This window comes from Balaenoptera ricei, chromosome 9 (genome assembly GCF_028023285.1).
Source record: "Balaenoptera ricei isolate mBalRic1 chromosome 9, mBalRic1.hap2, whole genome shotgun sequence".
NCBI classification, from domain to species: domain Eukaryota; kingdom Metazoa; phylum Chordata; class Mammalia; order Artiodactyla; family Balaenopteridae; genus Balaenoptera; species Balaenoptera ricei.
This window is the reverse complement of record NC_082647.1, coordinates 5,311,980-5,324,009: the sequence shown is the minus strand read 5'-3', so window position 1 is coordinate 5,324,009 and position 12,030 is coordinate 5,311,980. Positions and strand designations below refer to the sequence as shown.

Genomic DNA, 12,030 nt, shown 5'->3' with positions numbered 1-12,030 from the left:
GTAGGAAGAGCAGGGTAGCATAGAGCAGTAGCCAGCAAACTTTTTCTGTAAAAGGATAGGATAATAAATATTCTAGACTTCGCTGGCCAGGTAGTATGTTAAACTACATAATTGTGCCACTTAGTGTGAAGCTCACTACAGACATACGTAAACAAAAGAGCATGGCTGTGTTCCAATTAAACTTCACTTAGAAAAATAGGCAGTGGGCAAGATTTGGCCTGTGTGGCAGTTTACCAATCCCTGGCTTAGAAGAAAGGTAAGATGAAGATAAAGTAGTAGAATTTTTTTTAATGATATATCTTCATTCCTACTAAGTTTTCCTGTTTCACAGTCTGTGGTCCTTTACAGTCGAATTCTCAAGTCCCTCAGTTTAAAGTGACTCTTCAACACACTACAGTCTGGTCACTCTGCCCACCACCAGTGAAACTGCTCAAGTCAGTCAGTCAAGACCTTACTCCCAAATCTAGACAATGTACTAGTGTTTATCATTTGACCTCTCTGCGGTATTTCAACATTTGAACAATACCAACCCCCTCCTTGAAATTCCCTCTTAGATTTCAGGGCTCTACTATGCACTCTTTTTTGCCTCATATTGAACTGGTTTTATCTTCATTTTTAAGAGCTCTTTGAACCAAGATATTATCCAGGGTCCCATCCATGTATCACGTCTAAGGCATGAGAGATGTGTTTTATAGTCTAACGGATATTTGCTTCAACTACGATGGAATAACTGAAACGAGACCTGTCTCCCATCGTAAAACACGAGAAAACTGGGCAAAATTTATGAAACACTTGTTCTCAGATACTGGACAAAAGGCAGTGTAAGACTTTTTCTGAGAGGAGGGAAACAAGCAAGGAGAGTCCTATGATATTCTGCCTATAGCCATTTTATTTTCCAGAATGATCCCCAGGGAAGGACGAGCCCAGGCAAGTACAACGGGCTCACTGAGTTTAGGACACACTGATGGAGTCCAGGGGGCTGAGGCAGTTGGAATGTGCAGGACAGAGCACTGGAAAGAAGGGGGCAGTAAGAAAGAACTCCAGGAATCTACACAATATTTCCCTTTAGTCTTCGACTGAACACCAAGCTGCACATTCAGGAGGTCACACAAGGACCCAAAACCAGGGCAAAGCAGAGCTCCTGGGAATCTGTAATAAGTATCAGAGTGTAACCAGTGCTGGAAGACATCTGAATCTCAACCAGTCAGACTGAAAACACACTGGTGAATGGGGGCCTGTAGGGAGCAGAAAGGGGAAGGTTTAGGGAGAATTCCGCAGAGACCTCATAAAGGCCATGCCTCAAGTATTAAACTGGTGCTAGAACAGCAGTTAGGAAAGTGTGATCTAAACTATTCACTTTAATTCACTCTGTGATGTTTTGTAGACGCTACATGATGTATAAAACATCATTACATTGGCATTATACAAGGTGTGTCTGCATATTTTTGTGTTTTAAAATATTCTCAGCTGTAATTCCTAAAACAGTAAATATTCAATCATTATTATCTTCATAGACAAAATCTCCTTGGGGTCCTCAATACTTTTTAAGAGTGTTAAGGGTTCTAAGACCAAAAAGTTTAAGAATAGCCACCTCAGAGTGAAGGCTCTGTGGACTCACCTCAAAGCTTAAAAAGAAGTGTCAAAAGGTTCAAACTTATCCACAAATAACTGCCTGCCACAACAAAATCTCACTGCATTTTAAAGGAACAAAATCTAGACTCTCAACAATATACTATCACAATGTCCACATTCAATCAAAAATTACTAGATGTTAAAAAAAAAAACGCTGTAAAACATTTACAAAATGAAAAATTAGTGAATACAATGAGAAATGTCAGAGATGATAGAAGTAGCAGACAATTATAAACTTTTCAAGGACTTGAAAAAAAAACATAATGAAGAAAAAAATTTAAACCACAAGATAAGTATAAGCTATAGAATGGAACTGAGATTAAAAAACAGAATTATCTGGGTAAAAAATCCACTGGATGGCCTTAAAAATAGACTGGCTACTGCATAATAACAGTGCATTCTGGGAACGTAATAGAAACTATACAAACTAAAGCACAGAAAGAAAAACAATTGGGGAAAAAAACCCAACAAGGTGTTAGTGATCTGAGGACAGTATCACACAATTTCGCACACAACTGAGATTCCAAAAAGGTAGTGAAGGAGCAGGGGGGTGGGGGGGTGAAGTGGAGGGTGTACTTTAATATTTAAAGTACTTAAATATTGTCACATATGTATAATAATCCTAACAAACAATAATTGATTAATTATAAGAAATGGAAGCAGCATGGTACTAATCAAATCAAATCTCAATACATTTTTGTTAACGTGAAGCATATTTACATTAATATTTAAATCTAAGTGTACTTACCTTAATACTGACGCAGTATGGATGGTAACACTGACCACACTGAGAACAGGCAAGTAATCTTCCCTCTGCTCCTTGGCCAAAACTGCCACAAACTACACACATATCCTGAAATTAAGAACACATTAACGTATTTTAAATTCGAGACCAAACTAAGACTGTACCGATATACTAATTTTATAATTTTTATAAAGCACCTTCTTAGTTGGTATAGCTCTAGAGCTAAATATTAAATGACTGCAGTACATATGGGATAAAGTAGAAATGGACAAGGAGGAGTTCAAAAGTGGAAGACAGGGCTTCCCTGGTGGCGCAGTGGTTAAGAATCCTCCTGCCAATGCAGGGAACACGGGTTCGAGCCCTGGTCTGGGACGATCCCACATGCCGTGGAGCAACTAAGCCTGTGCGCCACAACTACTCAGTCTGCGATCTAGAGCCCGTGAGCCACAACTACTGAAGCCCGCACGCCGAGAGCCCGTGCTCCACAAGAGAAGCCACCGCAATGAGAAGCCCGCGTACCACATGGAAGAGTAGCCCCCGCTCGCCGCAACTAGAGAAAGCCCACACCCAGCAACAAAGACCCAACTCAGCCATTAATTAATTAACTAATTAATTTTTTTAAAAAAGTGGAAGACAAATAATTTATTTCAAACCTGATGCAAAGTGAACTTGTCACTGCTAGAAAACAACACAACTGTATTGTGCATAGAGTTTTCTTCTTCATCCTTGTTTGATGAAATATCTGCAGCAGACACCTATGAAAAGCAAAATACACAAAATGTGAAGTTATATTTTTCACCTTTGTTATACCTGACTGAAAAGCTTAAGAAGATTCATGTTTAAAATACAACTTTTTTGCCAGAGACTATACTAACAATTCCAAATTAGATTATTATTACCAAGATACTACTACAAAAGTATAAATTATGGCATTTTTTAAATTCACTTGTCTCTTCAGAGTTACAAGCCCCATAGATCAGGAAGTGAGAAAACATAAACATGTCTTTAGTAAGACTGATTAACCAGAAATTCTAATCAAGAAACAAAAAAATTGTATGTGTGTATACTTATGTATGGGTGTACACACACACACACACAATCATTCCATTTTAGTGACCCGTAAAACCTGCAATGGGGGTAGAGCAAATTGAGATGTATAAAGCTGTAAGTATAAAATACACACCAGATTTTAAAGACCTAGTATCAAACAAAAAAGAATGTAAATATAGGTCAAATAATTCTGTGTATTTTATAAATTACATGTTGAAATGATACTATTTTGGATATACTGGGTCAAAAGGTATATACTAAAATTAAATTTCACCTATTCCTCTCTCTTTTTTTAATGTAGCTACTAGGAAGTTTTTTTGTTTGTTTGTTTTAATTTGTTTATTTTTTGGCTGTGCCACATGGCCTGCAGGCTGTTAGTTCCCCAACCAGGAATCAAACCCTGGCCCTTGGTAGTGAGAGCACGGAGTCCTAACCACTGGACCATCAGGGAATTCCCTAGGAAGTTTTAAATTGCATATATGGTTCACATATTTCTTTGGGGGCAGCAGTGTTTTAGAATATAATTATTTTGAATAACTTATCATAATTTCGGTCTTAGCCAAAGGATTATCAACCATAGCCGTTCAATTGTGGACTTGGTTAAATTTGACGAAATCAACTAAGTACACACTGGCTTATTAATAATTATTTCCAGAGTGCTTATCATGAAAAAAGCTCTGAATTAGATGCTAAAAAAGAGAATGGGGAAGCCAATGCCAGAACTATAAACTCTCTTTGCTTTAAAAGCTTACAACACAGCTTGGAAGAACTGAGCTGAAACACAATAGGTTAGGGTCAAAATTAAAAGTAACAGAATTACTGCTCTTGAGGAATAACTGAAAGAAGACTAACTATCAATAAATAGAAGGAGTATATTACAGTAATAAAATTTTTCAATGCAAAAGAGTTTAAATGCAGTTTTAATGGACAGTTCTATGGTTTTACGATAGTAAACAATAAAAACAATTTATAGTCACAAATGCCTAAAGACAACACGGGAAAAGTGTAAGCAACCTAACTGGTCAGCACTAGGGAATGACTAAAACTAGGAAAAATCCAAACTATGAAAAATTATGCAACATTTAAAAAACAGCAAGGCAGAAATCTGTATGGATTTCCATGAAGAAAATCATCATGCTACACTGTTGAGGTGAAAAATAAGCTGCAGAGTAATACATGAGCTAGGGCACTATGGTATAAAAACACACAAAACAATTACGTGTCTGCCTTATGGCCACATATCATACGCTGAAGCATAAGAAATTGCTGTTCAAAAGTCAAAGGGGGTTGAATGTTGGCAATTTCATATGGATCAACCTAAAATTTAAATGCCCAAAACTGGTGGAAGGGAGAAAATCAGGACTCAACTAGTAGACGAAACTTCCATCTATCTAAAAAATATTAATTTTTTAAACTGAGGAAATGTATCCATATGTTATATGTATATCCCAAAATTAGCTTTTAGTCAAACAAGATGATTCATAAAAGTAGAATAACCATTCCATCAGTAATAAATTAAGTGCCTACCAAGAGTGGATGGAGTAATCAGTAATTCAAACACAGGACTAATGATACATTGAGAACATCATTAAAATACATAACTGAAACAGCTAGAATACAGGTAACAAAAGTATTCAATATATTGAAATAAGTATCCATTTCTACCTCCCCATCTCCAACACGGGAACACAAAACAGGTCTTACAACTGGGTAACACGTAGTAAGTAGCTCATAAATTGTAGAAGTGTTATTCTTATTTTCAAAGGAAAATTTACCCAGAGAATGCTTTTGTTAAAACTGAAAAACAAGGATGGAACACAGTATTCCCCGTATCAACCAGAAACAAAGTCTGTAGTAGAAAGCTGCAGTATCCCCTAAATCAAGCAGGGGGACAGGAAAGTGCTGAAAAATCAAGATTTTTTAAAAAAATAGCAATTCGTACATGTAAGAAAGAAAACTCTATCATCTAGCTTAGTGACACATTGTTTTCATTTCATACTTTATTTCATGATCTTGAAACTGTTAGAAAAATAAAATCTACTTCAAAGGCAATCTTTGACAAAGTATGTGCTATTGTTGCCTGCACAGATATCAGTCTGATCTGTTCTGAAGGTTACAAAAGTTTTATTTTCCTGAACCACAGATATAAGCCGAAGAAAAGAGAAAGCTCTAACCTAAACCTCATAAGTTGGGCATTTCCAAGCAGGGACACAAAAAAGAAAACAAAAAAAAAGAAGAGCAAGTTAAACTCAAAGTGAGAGAAAAGGAAATGATAAAGATCAGAGTGGAAATCAATGGAATAGAAAGTAGGAAAAAATACAGAAAAATGAATGAAAGCAAAGGCTGGCTCAAAAAAGGTCAATAAAATTGATAAACCTCAAGCAAGACTGATCAGGAAAATGGAGAAAAGACACAAATTACCAACAACAGGAATGAGGAACATCACTACCAACTCAAAAGGACAGTAAAGGAATACCATTATCCATTCTAGAAGAACAGATTTGTCAACCTACATGAAACAGACAAATTCCTTAAAAGACAAATTCATGCAAGAAAAAACAGATAACCTAAATAGTCCTATACCTATGAAAGACATTGAATTTGTAGTTGAAAATCTTCCAATAAAGAAAACTCCTGGCCAAAATGGCTCCACAAATGATTCTATCTATAAATAATATAAGAAAGAAATTCCCAACACTACACAACTTTTCTAGAAAATTGAAGAGCAAACTATATTTCCCAATCATTCTATGAAGCCAGAATTACACTGATATGAAAACCAAAGACATGATAAGAAAATAAGACTATAGACCAATATCCCTCATGAACATAGATATAAAAAGTCTAAAGTTTTTAGCAAACTGAATCCAACATCACGACCAAGCAGAGTGTAACCCAGGAATGCAAGATTGCTTTTAGCAAACACACATAAAGATGTAACTCACATATCAACAAACAAGCTACATGATCATCTCTACAAATGCAAAAAAAAGCACATTTGACAGAATCTACTTTTGACATCTACTCCTAATTTAAAAAAAAAAAATCTCAGCAGACTATTAATAGAAAGGAAATTCCTCACACTGATTTAGGATGTCTATTAAAACAAAACTAAGGCTAACACCATATTTAATTATGAATAACTATATGCTTTCTCCTCAAGTTCAAAAACAAGGTTATCTGAGCTCTTCACTTCTGTTCGACACTATATTGAAGGTTATAGCAAATGCAATAAAGAATAGACAAAAAAGGACTCCAGATTAAAAAGAAAGACATAAAACTTTATCTGCAGACAACATGATCATTTATGTAGAAAACCCAATGGATTCTACAAATAAGCAATTAGCATAAGGGAGTTTAATACGGTTGTAGGATACACAACCTTGTGTACAACCTGTGTACACAACAGATACACAAAAATGAGTAGTATTTCTAGATACTAGCAACTGACAAACACAATTTGAAATTAAGATAACACTACCATTAACAATAGCATAAGAAATATGGAAGACGGAGATAAATCTGATTAACAGTATCTGTTCAACCTGTCTGTTGAAAAGTAAAGAACATCACTGAAAGAAATTAAAGAAGACCTAAAGAAATGGAGAGATACAGGTGTTGATGGGTTCAAAAACTCAATATGGTTAAAATGTCAATTTTCCCCAAATTAATCTATAGTTTGAATGCAAACGCAGTCAAGATCCTAGCAGGCTTAGCTGTAGATATTGACAAGCTAATACTAAAACTCATATAGAAGTACAAAGGATTTAGAATAGACAAAACAACTTTGAAAAGTAGAAAATCAGAACACTAACAGTGTTTGATTTCAAGAGTAGTTGAAAAGTAGAAGTAATCAAAATAGTGCAGTACTGGCCTAAAGAAATGGAGCAATCGTGTAGCATGAAATTCCAAAAATAGATCCACAAATATGATAATTTTCAAGAACGGTGAAAGGCAATTCAGAGAAACAGTGCTAAAACAACCGGCTACTCGGTATGTAAAAAAATGAACTTCCATCCTTATTCATACCATACATTAAAAAACTCAAATTGGATTATAGATCTAAATGCAATACCTTTCTAGAAGAAAACATAGAATATCTTTGTGACCTTGGGTGACACAAATATTTCTCAGCACCAAAAAGCACAATCCACAGAAGAAGAAAAAAATTAATAAACTGGACTCCATCAAAATTAAATCAACTGCTCTGTGAAAGACACAGTTAACAAAATGCAAAGACAAACCCCAAAATGCAAGAAAATATTTGCAAATCATATATATGACGAAGAGCTTGTATCCAGAATACATAAAGAAATCTCAAAACTCAGTTAATTAAAAAACTACTGGGCTTCCCTGGTGGCGCAGTGGTTGAGAATCTGCCTGCTAATGCAGGGGACACGGGTTCGAGCCCTGGTCTGGGAAGATCCCACATGCCACGGAGCGGCTGGGCCCGTGAGCCACAACTACTGAGCCTGCGCGTCTGGAGCCTGTGCCCCGCAACGGGAGGGGCCGCGATAGTGAAAGGCCCGCGCACCGCGATGAAGAGCGGTCCCCGCACCGCGATGAGGAGTGGCCACCACTTGCCGTAACTAGAGAAAGCCCTCGCACGAACCGAAGACCCAACACAGCCAAAAATAAATAAATAAATAAATAATTAAAAAGGAAAAAAAAAAAAGAAAGAAAAAAAAAAAAACTACTCAATTTTGGGGTTCCCTGGTGGTGCAGTGTTTAAGAATCACCTGCCAATGTAGGGGAGATGGGTTCGAGCCCTGGTCCGGGAAGATCCCACATGCCGCAGAGCAACTAAGCCTGTGTGCCACAACTACTGAGCCTGTGCTCTAGAGCCCGCGAACCACAACTACTGAAGCCCGCGTGCCTGGAGCCCGTGCTCCGCAACAAGAGAAGCCACCGCAATGAGAAGCCTGTGTACCGCAACGAAGAGTAGCCCCTGCTCGCCGCAACTACTAGAGAAAGCCCATGCGCAGCAACAAAGACCCAACACAGCCAAAAATAAAAACAAATAAATTTTTTAAAAAATACTCGATTTTGGAAAATGTATTAAAGATCTGAAGAGTGACTTTATCAAAGAAGATATACAGATAGCAAATAAGCACCTAAAAAAGTTGATCAATATCACAAGTTATTAGAGAAATGCAAGTCAGATACTCTTAACATACCTGTTACAATGGCTAAAATTAAGAAGACTGGCCATACCAAATGTAGGTGAGTATGTGGAGGAAATGGAACCTTATACATTCTTGCAAATATAAAATGTCACACCCAACTTGAAAACCAGCCTTTTCTTCAAAAGCTAAGCATATACCTACCATACATCCAGCCATTCCATTTCTAGATGTTTACCCATGAGAAAAGAAAACATACCAACAGGTGAACTTATATATAAAAGTTTGGAGCAGCTTTATTTCTAATAGCCAAAAAATGGAAGCAAACATAATGTCCCTCAATAGGTGAACAGATATACAAACTGTGGCACATCCATACTATGGAATGCTCTTCAACAACAAAAATGAACTGTTAACACATACAAGAGCATGAATTAATATCAAAATAATTATGCTGAGTGAAATAAATCATATCAAAAAGAGTATATTCAGCATGATTCCACTTACATATACTCCAGAAAATGCAAACTAATCGACAGTAATGGAAATCAGATCAGTCATTGCCTGGGGGTAAGGCAGGAAGGAAGGCAAAGGGATTTCAGAGGGGCACAAAGAAACTTTGAGGGCTGAATATGTTCTTAACTGTAGTGCAGTTTTCAAGGGTGTACACATGTGTCAAAACCTACGAGACTGTACACTTCAAATATTTGTACCTTATTTTATATCAATTTTACCTCAATAAGCCTATTAATTCGGGGAGTGGGGAGGGAGGGAGGGACATGCTTTTAAAAAAAAACACCAGAATCCAAGTTTCCTTACTCCTTTAGCAGCAAACTGAACAATCCCATCTGTATCCTGGACTTAATATGACAATTAGAATCTGAAAAACAGTAGCAAATTGAACAATCCCACCTGTATCCTGAACTTAACATGACAATTAGAATCTGAAAAACAGGGTATCGGTAAAATAGTAAAGTTACTGCAGGAAATATTTGCTATTATTTGCCAAATGCAGTTTTTTCAATACACATTTAAATAAAGCCTCATAATGTGCCAATGACCATACAGTTATCAATCTTAAATTCAAATATGTCAAAGACAGTCATAAAATCTTCAACATTTTTAGAGTCCATACTAATCTACAACATTTCTAATTTTTTCTGTAAACCATATTACAACACTGAGAGCAACTACAATCAAAAATTTAAAACACCAACATAATTTAAATTCTTCAAATAAACTCAAGAATATTATAACAGGAGTTTTGTTTTAATAGAAGAGCAAATATATTGCATATTGGATTTTGGAGAAGAAAGATCAGAGTCAAAGAGGAAGGTAAGAAAAAAGGGATGAGAAAGTAGAAAATATAAAAGAAAACCTCACCAGAGGTTTAAAAAGAAATGCAAATGGAGATAAAAATTTTAGCCTGTTTATGTGACTCTTAGAATCTAAGTAATTTGGTACAAATGAGCTGATCATCGTCAGCTGACACATTAAGGACTGTAGCAAATGTAAAGGGAGCGGGCCTTACCCCGGGTAACACAACTGCCCCGATGCCACTTTTCAACTTTGATCTGCCTCTGCCGCCTCGTCCTGACAGTCCCGCACCACGAGGTCTCCGCTTTCCTGGAAATCCTGACCCCCGGCCCTACACAACAGATACGGAAAAGTCAGCATTCTGTAAAAGCCCAAAAGAATTTTAAATCCAAAATGTGAGATAAACCGTCTTATGAAATGTTCCACAAATACTTGCTTCTCCTTTTTATTCTAATCAGATGATAAATATTAAGAGACCAGGCTTATCATTTGCATCTTTCAATATGTATTCTACGACTTAAACATCTACCACCTTAGAATCAAACTTGGGTCTGTCACTGTGAATGCCCTGCGACAGCAAACCTTGGCACTGTATTTCCGTTTCCTAATCCTACATCCTAGGTGGCGGCAAAAGCCACAACTCTATCCAGGTATTTTCAGGCACAACAAATTGTATTGTATTAGAGAGCAAGTATGAGGAAGGACTCTCTCGCTAACTGGTTTCTTGTAATTGTATTGATATTAATCGTTATCATATGCTGAGTACTTATTATGTAATGCTCGAAGCACTTGTTACTCTCAACAATCCCATAAGGTCAATACTATTTCATCATCCCCACTTCAGAGGTAAGTACACTGGGGAATAAAAAGGTTAAGTAACTTGCGCCAAGTCAGACACCTGGCAGGCCTGGCTCCAGTGACCTCACTCTTAACCACTATCCTGCACTGCTGCGCTGCACGAAAGCTCATTTTTACTATGTGCAACAGTATTTTTTCTGTCGTGAAAACTGTCAATTTCCTCTAACCGTTCAATACCTGACCATACGGGAAAGCTGATGAAAAATTAAAAGGCTTGCTTTAAATCACCTAGATAATAATTTAATTATTTCAAGTGGAAATAATTTATCTGAATTTTTACACAAGAAAAAAACTCCATGGGAAAATATGTTGAATTCCCTGATATTTTAACAAATAAGCACTAAGGTTTTGCGTTGCTGTTTTCTTATTTATTCTCAGACTTATGTATTACTACCTGAAGAAACCTGGCATCTACACCTACTTGTGTTATGTATATTTAAGATTACTAAAACGCTCAGGAAAATCCTGATTTTGTCTTCCCTAACAAGGTAAATAATGTGTGACATCTTCAGCTGAGGTCACCTGCAGCAGCTTGAAACACTGAGCTCATTACCTATTTGGCAGAATGCTCCCCAAGTCAGCAATTTATGGTTATACTGTGAGCACCACAAAGACACACGTGAACAAAAGGGAAGAGGGGCTTTTGTTCCTTTAGGGTTAGTCAGCCAACTTCCAGTTTTCCAGCTGCCTCTCCTTATCCTCTTAAGCTGCTTTCCTTCAGATCCTGAGCTTCTCGGAACAAGGGACAGGGTACTGTTGAATTGGATAGTTTTTCTTGTTGTTTTTCAATAGGTATAAAAGATTTTTTAAAAGTCAGTGACTGAATCAAGACTACAGTAATCCCTCAATTTATTTTTCCTCAACATCCAATGACACAGGTAAGAATAAGTGAAAACCGGTGGTATATGCTTCATAATGGTCAAACAAGACCTCTTTAACTCTTCAAATTAATATTTACATTTTCAACACCTTGCATGCTATCAGAGTGAGTTGAAAAATAGTTCTTCCAACGGTGATAGAAAATAGGAAAGCAGAATCTAGAACTCCTTTGAAATCCTTAATTAGTCTAAATTAAAAACCCTTATTCCAGAATTATATTAAATATAGAAGATGAAGAATACTGTCTTCTCTAGTCAGGAAAATTTTTTAACTTTTCAGATGATTAACACTTTTTCAAATTAATTTTTCACCTTCAAAATGCATCAGACAACTTGCTTCAAGGACTAACAGAGTCATCCACCAATGACATGAAAAAGAGATCCTGTAATTTTCAGATTATTAACACAGACAATGAAATCTGCTGCA

At 36.6% G+C, this 12,030-nt stretch overlaps 1 protein-coding gene across 21 annotated transcripts in view; it reads right to left on the bottom strand.

The window, feature by feature from the left end:
• Positions 1–12,030, bottom strand: part of KMT2C (lysine methyltransferase 2C) — a 279,179-nt gene that overhangs the window by 83,664 nt on the left and 183,485 nt on the right. For all 21 annotated transcript variants that reach the window (XR_009504924.1, XM_059932968.1, XM_059932969.1 and 18 more), the window contains 3 exons: positions 10,082–10,198; positions 3,031–3,132; positions 2,381–2,485 (listed from right to left, as the gene is read on the bottom strand). Coding sequence is in view for 20 of the 21 variants with exons in the window: in XM_059932968.1 (XP_059788951.1) it covers positions 2,381–2,485; positions 3,031–3,132; positions 10,082–10,198 (324 nt within the window). In the remaining variant the exon portion in view is untranslated. The remainder of the gene's footprint in view (positions 1–2,380; positions 2,486–3,030; positions 3,133–10,081; positions 10,199–12,030) is intronic.